The sequence below is a fragment of the Diachasma alloeum genome, unplaced genomic scaffold, assembly GCF_001412515.2.
Source record: "Diachasma alloeum isolate Michigan unplaced genomic scaffold, Dall2.0 Dall_scaffold_00753, whole genome shotgun sequence".
NCBI classification, from domain to species: Eukaryota; Metazoa; Arthropoda; class Insecta; order Hymenoptera; family Braconidae; genus Diachasma; species Diachasma alloeum.
This window is the reverse complement of record NW_021680883.1, coordinates 236,453-250,440: the sequence shown is the minus strand read 5'-3', so window position 1 is coordinate 250,440 and position 13,988 is coordinate 236,453. Positions and strand designations below refer to the sequence as shown.

The following is a 13,988-nucleotide window of genomic DNA, read 5'->3' as shown; positions in this document are numbered from 1 at the left end:
GGGTCAATCGCGGTGGGGGGGAATGAAATATATATTACCATTTTAGTTGTTCTCAACAGGTTCGCATTCATGAATTTGATTCCATATTTTAATATAAAGCCGTGTATATTCCAATAAAGCCGTATATAGCTATACATTTCATGACAAAATGTTGAATTGTTGTTATGTTGTTATTGTTGTAAAATAAAGAATTGTAGGCTCTCCTTGACCTCCTAATTGGATTGGGGAGGAGCGAACGAAGCGAGCGGGGGGGCGAAGCCCCCCGGGGTTGGCAAGCGAAGCGAGCAGGGGGCGAAGCCCCCTAGTTTTCATATAATTTATATTGTCGGAAGGTTCAGCGATTAATTAGACTATTGTGGTAAGAGACGAATGGGTTTGTTACCGATAGCAATTAATCTCCCAATTTTGTAAACATTCGACTTTTCATAATTTTTTTCTGTTTTTCTCTACGTAATCGCCTGTATTAATTTTTTTGTGAAAGCAGTTTATTCAAATGAAGATGTTTTGCATTCGGAAAACAATCAATCACGAAGAAAAAATACAACAAAGTGCGCGCATGACACATGTAACGATCATCAAACATTGAATATTCATGAACAGGAAGAGATATGATCTCTGGAATCGACATGAATGATTCCGGAATGATTTAAAGATCTCCAAGTACTTTGACTATTTTTTCTCCAGTGAAATCCTTTTATACTTTTGCCGTCGAACATCAGAGCTTTCATTTGAGTCCCATTTGACTCTAAATTTCCAGACATTTTACGATGATTTTATTATTTGAACGCTGCAGGTGTAAATTTGAATCTCGATATTGAGCCGTTAGAAAACATTTTAAAAATCTAAAAAAAATAGAGTTTACTTTCGGAGAAAGATTGACAAAATAATTTAAAAAGTAAAATTTTCTTAAAATTACGAACATTTTCAATAAATAATTTATAAAAAATCAATTTTCTCAAATTATCTCACATTCAGAATTTTATCAGAAATCGATTTCATGCCTAGAAAATAATGTTTTCGAAAGTTTAAACAATTTCAAATATTTATTCATAAACAATGAATGTTTAAAAAAACAATTCTGTGCAAAATGTTATTTGAATGACGCGGAATATTAATGATTTTTTTCAAATTTTCTCACGCAATTTAAGTGACAAGTTTGATGAGTGAAAATAGTTAAATCTATATACCAAACTGTAAAAGATGCTAGTATATCCTTAATTCCCCGAAAATAAAACGAAACGAACGGAATCAAAGTAAACAGAATCGTGTTACTATTCCCTCCACGACTGAGCGAGAAATCTTCTGCGGCATAAGGGGGAGTGGCGCATCGTTTAGTCCTGTCTCCCCTCATGCATGTGAAAATGCGATTGAAGTCTATTTCATCGCTCACGTCAAATCAAACAGAAAAGTAATATACAGTGAAAAAATTGGAACAAGCTCTGCGTGACAGTCGTATCCGATTGCGTGCACTCACAGGTATAATCCCTCGAGTCACACATTTTGTTACAGGGTACGGCCAGCGCGCAATTTTCATATTTTTATATCGCTAAGGCTCCACTCGGCCTCTCCCCCACGTCGCTATGTTTTCTGTTTCACTCACTCATTTTTCCTCGCATGTCTACGCTTTTCCCACTCTTGAGCTATTGATTTTTTTTCAACTCTCGTTAACAACAGTTTTGACGAACGTGATACCTATATTATGAGTTCTATTGAGACTATTTTGAAACAATTTTTTTTGCAAGAATATTGGATAATTTCTGTCACCATATTTTTTTATTCAACGACACAACATTATTTAAATTGTGACGCGTATGGCTTAATGCCCGTTTGAGAATATTACTCGAGAGAATTTCATCATTGTGAGGTGGGAAAAAAATAACTGCTTATTTTTCTTCCTCGTTTAGAGTTCCATAAACGTTCTCATGGAACAATCGATAGACGTAAAAAATGTACTATACGCCATTTTCAATACATCCCAGGGACTTCCTTGAGAGATATATTTTTTTCGGTTCCAGTGGGGATCATCCAAAGCATATATTCCCAAAAATGTCTGTAAATATTGTTTAAATAATCAATTTGTTGCTGATAAGTATTTTTTCGGCATCAGCTTTACTTGGAATGAGAATATTTCATGAAAACCACAGCAAATGACTATTGAAGGAGAAAAAATGTAGCGAAGCTACTTTTATATTTATTTCACACCATTTCAATGTATTGTTTTCGAGCTCGGCTTAGCAACCGAATTTCGTACCGCGACACGCGTCGCCGATATATCGCTGCCCTTGTCGCAAGACGTCCTCGCGACGATTCGTAATAATTCGGACATCCTCGATCGGATGATCTAATACCGCTGTCGCGGGAGCTCACTCTCGTTCCAGCTCTCATGATATAAATCAAAGTTACTTTCGCTGTGAATAAATTCAATTCGATACAGTATACGTTAATTCCGAGTGTTTTACGTTACAAAACCCTTCTGTCCTTCACCGAACCCCACAAAAAATTTTCCCGCGGTTGTATTCGAACCGCTGTATGTAGAGCATTCAGAGTCAAGAAAAAAATGGATTATTATTATTTTTAACTTCCCGGGCAGGGAAGTTATTGTAATGCCCCCGAAAATGAAAAATCGATTTTCCATGATATCTCCACGTTTCAAGGTATTTCTAATGTTCCTCGATAGTTTTTAACAAAATGTCTGTGGGTGTGTGTGTGTGTGTGTATGTGTGTTACTTTGTACGTATGTGGTCAAAATTTTGGTCAACGATTTCTCGTGAACGAATGGTCCGATTTTTTGTGGTTTTTTGAACACTGATCAGTATTGTCAGTCGTCGTAAGCCCCGAAAGGAAACCAAAAAACAAGTTGAGCATTGAAGTTTCTGGAAACGAATGAAAATATTAGTTTAAAAATGATTTTATTTTACTACATTCGTAATGAAACAACATAATTGCATAAAAATTTTCTCAATATCGAAGATGTATTTAAGTAGATAATTAGAATAAACATAATTCCGCGGAAATCGTCAAGGGAACGTACCTCCAGACACATTCGTCCTTGGAAATCCAACGGTATACCATTATAACAACTCATTAAAAATCATGGGTTACACGTAATTACAATTATCCTGAATGCCCCCTCGAATGCAGTGAATAACAACCCGATAAAAAAAATAGTAAACGAATGGTATAAAAACAACAGTGAAAATTTACTGGCTGATCAACACGCATGTGATGATATTTATGAGAGAGCTGAATTCGTTGGATTACGCAATGACAATCTTCAGTCGTCCTTCGAGAAGGAGTCGGGGTATTCCTCGTTTTCCACGACCTCGATTGCACTCGTACGTGGGAACCATCCTTTTACACGTATCTTTGGATCGTCGGTCTCTTGCATCTTCTCGCCGAACAGCCAATGTCTGAAATTTTGCAGCATCAGATGACTCTTTTTTTCCTCTTTCACACCCTAATTTCCTATTTTTTACGGGGCAAAGGGGAATGGGGGCAAGAAAATTTACCGTCGCCATCGGGTCACGGTGACAATATCCTCGGGATCGAGCCTGATCCTTGGCTCGTCCGTGCATGGCGGGTGACAAACAACCCGCCAACCATACGTGATCGGTATCCAGGAACCAGATACCTTGGATATCACTCGATATATCCTGGCTCTACGACGCTTCTCCTTTTTCTGATAACCCTGCTCCCTCTGAGGGTTGACAAACATTGAAAACATTAGTGACGTGTGGCATTTTAGCCTGTTCTCCTTTAAGAAAACGACGTTTTTCACTGCTCATACAGGAAAACAAATGGGAAATTGTTTTCCTCGTGACGTGGCCAATATACTCTTGCTCATAAATTGGCAGTTTGCTTCTGAATGGAACTTCTATGACGATGTATTTTAAATTGAATTCAATGATTCATTGTCAATGTTGGTAGCCACCATTGGCCCAACGTTGGTAGCCGACATTCCCCCAACGTTGCTGGCCAACATTTCCCCGACATTGGCCCAATGTTGATAGCCGACATCCCCCCAACGTTGATTGCCAACATTGGTCCAACGTTGGTAACCGACATGCCCCCAACGTTGGTAGCCGACATTCGCCCAACGTTCACTGTAAAACATCAATTTTTTGCAATGTTGGTGGCCAACATTAGCAGCCAACATTGTTCCATCATTGATTACAACATTTTTTTGCCTTTCTCTAAATATCCAATCCAATCTCATGATCGAACTCAATCAAGATGGTATTGGAAAGATTATTTTAAATCACAATCGTATTCATTTAAACAATTATTTTTTCAGTCACCGTCGAAAAACAATCGGTCACATACTCATACACGCATGCATACATCCGCATCTAAAAATAGCATATTCAAACTCCTGAGGCGAAAATTAGTTACCCTGACATAAAACATTGGAAATTTCACAAAAAATAAAAACACGACAGAATGAATCAATTCCAGACCTGCCCCCAGATTTTTCAATACTTCCGATAACATCGACGCAATTTTCCAAATAGTTTTCTACCCCTCCCCCCACCACCACCCGCCTTCCAATCAACTATTGATTGAGATGAAATAGATGGAATCCGTGAGGACTTGCCTCGCATTTCTCATCTCTCTGTTGAAATGTTTTTCATGGGGTAGGCACTTACCGTGAGTGTATATTGATCACAGCCCTCCCGTACCGGCCATATAATGCCATTGCCATCGGGCTCGCAGTGCCACTTGAGCACTTGCCTGACGTTGACGCCCCACCTTATTGAGTAAGGGTGAATGAATTTATCTTTCGTACCCATCCTTCGGTATTTGGCTTTCTCAAGTATCCAGTCTTCAATGCCTGTTGTGTTGCGAATAATCGCTGATAACTAGAATGGGTTTGAATATGTTTTGGTGTAGATAATGATTTTGTAAAAAATTATGAAGGGTCAAATGTTTTTAGGGTCAATCTTGAGGGTCAAACGGGAGAGACAAGCGAAATGATGACTCCCCTCATCTCTCCCATTTGGCCCTTAAGAAAGTTTGATTTTTCTTATCACTTCTTCGTCTCTCCCATTTGACCCTCAGTACTCCATGACTCTTAAACAACAAATGTCGCTCCCGTTTGACCCCCTTGACCTTGCGCCTGTCTCTCCCACTTGACGCTTCGTTTCTCCCGTTTGACCCTCTAGACTGTTTGACCCTTAAACGATGAAGGGTCAAACGAGTGGAGTCATCACTTCGTTCTTGCTCTCCCGTTTGACCCTCTTAACCCCCCTCCCCCCACCCCACCTAACTCTCCCGATTGACCCTCCGCCTGTCTCTCCCATTTAACCCTTAAGAAAGTCGAATTATTCCGATCACTTCATTCGTCTCTCCCATTTGACCCTCAAAAATGTGCAACTCCTAATGTTGCCCAGACATTGCCAAATTTTTGCAAAAATATTCCGTACAAATTAAGTTTAAAGCCGAGAATTAATCGACTCACTTGAAAGTAGAGTAGCATTCCCACAGCCAGAACGACTCCAATAGAAAGGCCGATAGTGAAGACCACAATGACTAGAGTGAACACAGACGGTGGAGGAAAATTGATATTTCTTCTCGATAAAACTGTTAGCAGCCAGCAAACGAGGATGACAGTGGACACACAGCATCCGCCGACGGCGCTCGCTAAAAATGCTGCGAAATGCCCGTGATTGTAGTGACCCACGCAGTTGTTTATCCAGGGACAATGGTGGTCCATCTTGAGGACACAACGACCACCTGAAATCTCCATTCTTCATAAATACATTCGTAAATAGGGGAGGATGAGGCAAAGTGGAACGGTAGCGTATTTCGTTGGTTAAGGGTCAAGCAGTCTTAAGGGTCAAATGGGAGGGACAGGAGGAAGGTGAAGAGGGTCAAACGGGAGAGTCGAGCGAAGTGATGACTCGAGTCGTCGCTTCCGTTTGACCCTTAAATATAGTTGACCTTCCACCTCTCTCCCGTTTGACCCTCAAGAACATTTGACCCTTCATCACGGGGGAGACAAGCGAAGTAATCAGAAGAATCAAATTTTCTTGAGGGTCAAATGGGAGTGAAGTGGGCACTCCACTTCTCTCCCGTTTGGCCCTCACGGCTGTTTGACCTTCAAGACGATTCGACCCTTGAGAACGTTTGACCCTTCTGATCACTCTGCTCGTCTCTCCCGTTTGACCCTTAACAATATTTGACCCTCCACCTGTCTCTCCGTTTGACCCTCAAGAATATTTGGCCCTTCATCATTTTTTTTAGTAATAGAGATGAAAAAAAGTTATCTGAATTTGATTCTGCATTCTTTTTTTAATTTTGATTAAGATATTGGGGAAGGGTGGGGCAAAGTGGACCTTAAGGGTTAAACAGTCTTGAAGGTCAAACGGGAGACGAACGAAGAGGTCAGAAGAGTCAAACTTTCTTGAGGGTCAAATGGGAGAGACAGGCGGAAGGGTCAAGAAGTTCAAACAGGAGAGACGAGTGAAGTAATCAGTCCACTGGTCCCTCCCGTTTGACCCTCAAGAACATTTGACCCTCTACAATTTTTTTGCGTAATAGAAATCAAAAAGAAAACTGTTGTAAATTTTTTTCTGCATTCGTTTTCTGCTACCGTTTCCACTTTGCATTAAACAACAAAATAAAATAAACGATTTTTTTAATGAATTACGACTTTTCTGGTATTCTATGTAATTGTTTTTTAGTATGAGGATGCGCTCTACAGCACAGGGTAGTACAGAAATGAATAATTCATTACATTTGCGGCAGTGATGACTGCGCGGAGCCTTGTAGCCCTCGCATATTCTGCAGAATTGCAGATACTGAGTATCTTCCAGCTTCTCCTGCAAGGAAAACAGCTTTAATGTACAGCACTGAGGGCCAGGGGTTTGCTGAGGGCCTTTGAACTCACAGGCATCCATTTCAGGGGGAGATAGCCCGGTCCCTCGTAGATTGCTGTGATAAAGTGGTAAATTGTTGATCCACTTAGGCTGAAAAATAGTAAAAAATTTGCGGCACCGGAGATGCTCTCCTGGGGGGACCACCACTGTCTACTGCAGTGAATTGTCATCAGGGTTATGATTTTTATTATTGCTGAAACAATTCGAAGGTTTCATATTTTTTAACATGAAGAAATGACAATTTAAGATTTATAAATGATCGTTTTGCACGCGTTAGAGGGACCAATTTTTCTTACAATATCACTAGTTTCGAGCCGAATATTATAATAATTCGGCATCATTTTTCACTCGATTATTGTAATTTGGTTCACGGGGCAAAATGGGATTGTTGAAAATTCGATAAATACTGAAAATTGTTATTAATGTATGAAAAAATTACTATTACCACTTGTTTTCAACAGTTTTTTTATCAATATCTGGAAGATTAGTGGAGATACGACCATTTTACACGGTTTCTGGTCCATAAATTCTCATGAATTTCCTAGAAGAGGTTCTATACTAAGATTTCATATTTATTTCATATCTCAAAAACGATTGGAAACGCTGCGCTACGGCACGTTTCATCACTAAAATTCATCACATGGACAATTCGTCACATTATTTTTCATCACATGATTAATTCATCACAGCGCTGCTCATCACATGAGAAACTCATCACAGCATTATTCATTACATAAACAATATTTTTTCTAATCAATCATTTCTATATATAAATTCAATTTCTAATGGTGAGTAGTTGCCCGAAATGGCAATCAATATATTGATTATGGAGTTTTGTGATGAATCAGTTGATTCATTTGATTCAATAATTTCTTGAAAGATGTGTGTTTATATTGTTTGAAACGTAGTTAAAATTCAGTACATCAACGGTTGACCACAGATCGGCCACTTACGAAAATCTTCGGGAAACCTTGGGTCAACGGTCAGGCCTAGTCAATCACCGAATCTCAGCGTTAGTTAGTCTCAGATCATTGTACAGAGCAGTATCGCACCTTAGGAGCTCTTAGTAGCTACTAGCCTTACCTTCGAACGGCGTCAGTACATCACTCGTTCGAAGCAGTTATTTATCAGTACATCTCCTATTTAAATTCTCAGTACAGTCTCCTATTATTCAGTATATTATTCAGAAAATCTCCAGTGTTAAATTCAGAACAGTTTGAATTAATTTAAGTGACAATTAACAGAGTGTAACAAGTGACGCTGAGGTGGTTCGATTCCACCGAATAAATCAATATATTTTTTATAGACTCAGTGCGTTCGTTTTTCACCGGCCTTTCCACTACCCCTTTCCCAATCCACCCTAAATTCAGTTTTCCCTCCAAACATATATCGTTCCACATGTTTTTGATACTGATCTTATATTGAGCCAAACGTGTTGGTAATTGGTAATGTATTTAAAAATGTTTTGTTATAACTGTGATGAATAGATTTGTGATGAGTTCAAATTGCGATGAGATATGTTGTAATAAATTGTGCTTGTGATGAAATAGATTGTGATGAATTGTCATAATAAAATGGAATGATGAATTGTGCCATAATAAGAAGTGGTGGAACCCTGATCACTGAGTTTTGTGCACTCATTATCCGTTTTTAATAAATTATTTTCCCACATTTCAGCAAATCGATCAGAAATCAATAAAAGGGAGGAAAAAGGAACCAAATTACACGAGTAGAGAATATCTTTATGATTTTAAGAAATTTATAATTTTCTTGTGCAAAATTAGACTATCCCGTTTTACCCACCCTATTCCATTTTGCCCGCCCTGCCCTCCAGTTTTGCTCCATTCGCGGGCTAAAATTGAATATTCCCGCTGAAAACCGGCGCATGACGTCGGTCGTCCATAAAAAACCGAAGCCGAAACGTAACCGTGATTCAGTGATTTTTCCTCATGTGCCGCACAGTCCCCCGAACCCCCTAAAAAACGCGACCAGTCCCTCGTCCGAGTAATGACGGCCCCCAGGACCCCCCGGAGGTCCAGCCCCCGCCCCTGAGCCCCTCCGACTGCACCCCCAGCGCGAAACCCTCGCGAAATAACCTAGACCCGACGCGAGAACTCTCCAGCGAGATAAATCGAGGATAAAAAGACTCACCGATTGCGGTAAGTGGCCCCCAGTGGAAAATTCTGTTCATTGGACCGGTGCACATTCTTCTAACCTCACAGGACCCCACGAAATTCCGAACATCCCCCGGCTCCGGGATTATCCCACAACAAATAATTTTTTGTTTTCTCCTTCTTCTTCTAATCCTAGTGGCTTTATCCTCTCACTCTTGTAGAGGCGAGTGCCAATTCTTCTCTAGTAACTGTTTCTCTTTTCTCATTGGTTGCCTGGTGAAAACACTTTAGAGGGCAGCACCAATTCCATTCGAATTCAAAATTTGGTCTAAGTGATGATCTAAACACAGCACCGTAAATACACCTTTTTTGTTTTGTTTATCGGCCGAATGGAAACACTCGGGGGTCCGCGACCCCTCGGATTTTTCTGGCCGGGGGTTGGCAGCACTGGACATTTCTTCGCGGCTGTTCGGTTCAACTTTTGTTGGGTAGAATTCAATGTAATGTAATGTAAACACGCGGAAGGATTTTCAAGGACTATTTTTCGGACTTATCGTCGCGAGGGGTTCGAGATTTGTCCGGTGATTGAGGTTATCAGCTAATTTTTCAGACCGGAAAATGGTTGTGAGGAGGAGGACAAGCGCTCCAGTCTTTTTTTTTTCAATGAAGGTTTGAGGATTTCTGGGGTTGGCGATTGGGGAGACGGGGGTTGGGGTTTCGTAGCGGGGGGATTGATAGTAATAATTTTTTGGAGGAAATGTTTTGGGGGATTTGATGTTAAGTACTAGCTGTAAGGATATGCTGCAAAGAGTAGTTGAAAATTTCTCGTGGTATTTTTTAAACATGAAATCATTTGTTAAACATGCAATTTTTTTTGTAACCGTGGGTTGTAGCCAAAAATGTCATAATATCATTCTTGTAGATAATTAAATTCCCTGCAAAAATGTCTTAGCACATTTTCTCATAAATTTACTAGCTCCGGAGTTATTTAAAAAAGAGTCCAACTCAAATTTTTTTCTCTCTCATTTTCCAAACGTGAGATCGTCTATTTAACATCCAATTTTCTTGGTAACCGTGGGTTCTAGCCAAAAATGTCATAAAACCATTCTTCTAGATAATTAAATTCCCTGCAAAAATGTCTTATCACATTTTCTCATAAATTTACTAGCTCCGGAGTTATTTAAAAAAGAGTCCAACTCAAATTTTTTTCTCTCATTTTCCAAACGCGAGATCGTCTATTTAACATCCAATTTTCTTGGTAACCGTGGGTTCTAGCCAAAAATGTCATAATATCATTCTTGTAGATAATTAAATTCCTTACAAAAATTTCCTTTGACATTTTCTCATAAATCCCTTAGCTCCGAAGATATTTAACAAAAATTCTACCCCAAATTTTCTCCCCTGATTTTCCAAACGTGAAATCGTCTATTTAACATCCAATTTTCTTGGTAACCGTGGGTTCTAGCCAAAAATGTCACAAGATCATTCTTCTAGATAATTAAATTCCTTACAAAAATTTCCTTTGACATTTTCTCATAAATCCCTTAGCTCCGAAGATATTTAACAAAAATTCTACCCCAAATTTTCTCCCCTGATTTTCCAAACGTGAAATCGTCTATTTAACATCCAATTTTCTTGGTAACCGTGGGTTCTAGCCAAAAATGTCACAAGATCATTCTTCTAGATAATTAAATTCCTTACAAAAATTTCCTTTGACATTTTCTCATAAATCCCTTAGCTCCGAAGATATTTAACAAAAATTCTACCCCAAATTTTCTCCCCTGATTTTCCAAACGTGAAATCGTCTATTTAACATCCAATTTTCTTGGTAACCGTGGGTTCTAGCCAAAAATGTCACAAGATCATTCTTCTAGATAATTAAATTCCTTACAAAAATTTCCTTTGACATTTTCTCATAAATCCCTTAGCTCCGAAGATATTTAACAAAAATTCTACCCCAAATTTTCTCCCCTGATTTTCCAAACATGAAATCGTTTATTTCACAGCCAATTCTCTTGTTAACCGTCGGTTCTAGCCAAAAACGTCTTCAGACCATTCTTCTAGATAATTAAATTCCTTACAAAAATTTCCTCTGACATTTTCTCATAAATCCCGTAGCTCCGAAGATATTTACCAAAAGGTCTAGCTGATTTTTTTTCTCTCATTAAACATGCACTAATCTTCACTCCAAAAAGTCCCCCCCCCCAAAAAAATTCAAAAATTCTCTCTTTAATTCATCAAATCCCCCCAAAAATGTCCCTCACTCCCAACCGACTTCCCTCCTTCAATAAAAACAAATAAATGACTGAAAAATGTCCTCCTCATAAAAAAACTCCCTCTTCATTTTCTCTCTTCTCTCCAAATCAGGAGAACCCCCGCAGGATTTTCGACCTCCAGTTGATGCCGAGAGGTCCCGCGCCCCGGCGGCCCCTCCCCAGGATGTTGAACCCCGAGAACACACCCCCCAAATCCCCGCGAGCCCGCAGGCAGCGATCGAGGACCCCCACAGAGCCAGAATGTGAGACCAGCAGTGAATCTGAATCCGAGGGTTCCCCGGACGACGTTCGGCGTTCCCCCCCCAGGAGGCCATCCCCAACGGTCTCCAGACCCCAGGGGACGTCCAGCACCGCTGACGTGGTGAAGAGAACTCCCAGGAACACCTCGACCCCTCGAGATCAGATCGAGAGACCGAAGGCCTCGCCTCGAGTCCCTGGAAAACAGGTCCAACATCAGGGGAATAATTTCGTCTGCTGGGTATGTGTGGCTGTCCTGGTGGTCGTGGGCATCATCCTGGGGACGATGCACTCAGACGCGAAGAGTGTGTCCAGTCCTGAGGGACAACAGCCTCAATTAAGCAAGGAGGAGTCCATTCTCAAGGCTCTGGGCAACCTGGGGAGGAACATTGACCTCATCAAGGCCAAGTTCAAGGGGCAGTGCCTCACCATCTGGAGGGACCTGGAGGCAGGCATCGCCGAGGTCATCAGGAACCCCAGGAGACCAACAGTTTTTTTATTTTTCTCCAGTGAGGAGGATCCCATGTTCTGTCTTGCCAGGATGATTGGGAATGCGAGCAAAAATGCTCTGGGGTCAGAGGAGGATCTGCTGCTCTCCCCTCGGGATCTGGGGGACGACTATGGCATGGCGCTGGTGCAGCTGAAGGAGAAGATTGAGAGGCAGAAGGTTGTGGTGAGTATTTTTATTTTTTTACGTTTTTTGGGATTAGTTTGGAAGAAAATGAAAATGTTTTTTTTTTGGTTTTGTTGGAGGCGGATTATCTTGAGGGGGAGTGGGTGGGTGAGAAAATGTCACAGAACATTTTTTGTGGGGAATTTTGTCAGCTGCAAAAAAGTTCTCTCATGTTTTTTTATAAAATCAGTAGTTCGTGAGATAAATGCGAAAATGTTGAATGAAGTTTTGAAAAAGATGGAACAAGTCATCTTTTTTACTTTTTTTAAATGTTTCATTATCTGGGTGACGAGTGGGTTGACGAAAAAATCTCATATAACATTTTTTGTTAGAAATTTCATAAGCTACAAAAAAGATTATCTCATACTTTCTCCTAAAATGACTCGTTTTCGAGATAAATGACAATTACGAAAATGAAACTGAAATTCCTGATGTCAACTGCAGAAAAATCTTTTGCAATTGAATTAAGCTTTTTTGTCTTTTTAATCAGATCGTGGAGCATCTCCTGGACATTCACCCAGAAGCCATGAAAGCCTTCCACAACCTCTGCGACCGTGAGAACCCCCTCGTCAAAGAGGCCATCTACATCCTGACGATGGTGGTCGATGGCTACAAGAACGAATCACTGATTGAATTCGTGGAGAACCAGTTGACACTGAAATTACGAGGAAAAGTCGACGAGGAGAAGCTCCAGCCCTTGATCACGAGGATGACTGATGGTCCTATAATCCACGTGCAGCCAGAGCCAGGGGTCAAGAGCTGTCCCCTCAGATACTAAAAATCATAATTCATAAACAGTAATAACTCAATCTCAATCATTTAATGATTTCCCATAAAATATCTATAATTCTCAATTTTAATATATCAATTAACGCTTATGAATTCTATTTTTTACCACTTCGAGATTAATTATTTTGTAACGAACGTGCTGAATTTGTGAATGTCAATCTCACCCTGAAATTAATGAAAAAAAATAGGGAGGATCAAATGAGAAGACAACGAAATTTTCTTATGCCTCCAATGATATATTTCTCATCAAAACAGAGAGTTCAATATTGACTTAAGATTTACGTATTATTGTTTTCGTGTTTGTTCGTTTTATTTTGTTCAAAATAAATCTGTCGTTTTATAGTTAGTCATCAGTCCGAGTTTATTCTCTTCCTATTTTTCATCGAATGGCCTTCGAATACTGAATGCCGTTTTACCCCTTGAAATGGAGATAAAATGTGAGAATTAAAAATCAGGTGATAATATTTTGTGTCAATTTATCTATGGAATACAGAGATGATGATTGATGTAAAGAGATATTTTGGATTTATGAGGTAATTCTGGAGGTAAATAAATTTAAAGTGAATGTTTGATACATTTCAGACTAATTATTCTTCCATTTTCCTGTGGTTCTCTTCATGTTAGTGGTTATTGGGTTTATCATTACTTACCAGGGCGAAAATAATGCACAAAGTAATCCTCGAGGTAATCTGCATGGAGAGACCATTTCAAAATCGCGAGTTTTTCGTATTTACAGTAAAAAATTCATCGATTGGTCGTCTTGCTTATTTCGAACGTAATTTATTCGCGTTAGGTCATTGTTGTCCGTTCAAATATCATTTTTTTCATCACGAGGAATTCATTATTCCACAACTAATGAAATTCAGTAGAGAAGTGGCAAAAGATAAAAAAAAATTTACATTTTGGTAAATATTCAATTATCTCGATAACGAATGGTTTTAGGAGAAAGCGTCATAAGACGTTCTTCGTTGGAAATTCAATTCTCTACAAAAAATATTTTCTGATATTTTCCCTAAAAATG

General features: G+C 39.6%; 2 protein-coding genes across 4 annotated transcripts; one reads left to right on the top strand and one right to left on the bottom strand.

The window, feature by feature from the left end:
- Window positions 1-2,923: 2,923 nt before the first annotated feature.
- LOC107044518 (palmitoyltransferase ZDHHC6) lies at window positions 2,924-9,199 on the bottom strand. Of its 2 annotated transcripts, none has more exons than XM_015266430.1 (7): window positions 9,030-9,199; window positions 6,890-7,071; window positions 6,737-6,821; window positions 5,459-5,733; window positions 4,647-4,859; window positions 3,510-3,697; window positions 2,924-3,410 (listed from the first exon to the last, which is right to left on the bottom strand). In XM_015266430.1, the coding sequence occupies exons 1-7, from the start codon at window positions 9,082-9,084 to the stop codon at window positions 3,275-3,277; spliced, it is 1,134 nt and encodes a 377-aa protein (XP_015121916.1). In that variant the 5' UTR covers window positions 9,085-9,199; the 3' UTR covers window positions 2,924-3,274. The 2 variants fall into 2 exon arrangements, with proteins under 2 accessions (XP_015121916.1, XP_015121917.1); XM_015266431.2 differs by lacking the exon at window positions 9,030-9,199 and adding an exon at window positions 7,832-7,952.
- Window positions 8,788-13,541, top strand: LOC107044517. Of its 2 annotated transcripts, none has more exons than XM_015266429.1 (3): window positions 8,788-9,037; window positions 11,360-12,178; window positions 12,669-13,541. In XM_015266429.1, exons 2-3 carry the CDS (start codon window positions 11,393-11,395, stop codon window positions 12,954-12,956), a joined length of 1,074 nt encoding a protein of 357 aa, XP_015121915.1. In that variant the 5' UTR covers window positions 8,788-9,037; window positions 11,360-11,392; the 3' UTR covers window positions 12,957-13,541. The 2 variants fall into 2 exon arrangements, with proteins under 2 accessions (XP_015121915.1, XP_015121914.1); XM_015266428.1 differs by lacking the exon at window positions 8,788-9,037 and adding an exon at window positions 9,598-9,661.
- Window positions 13,542-13,988: the final 447 nt, after the last annotated feature.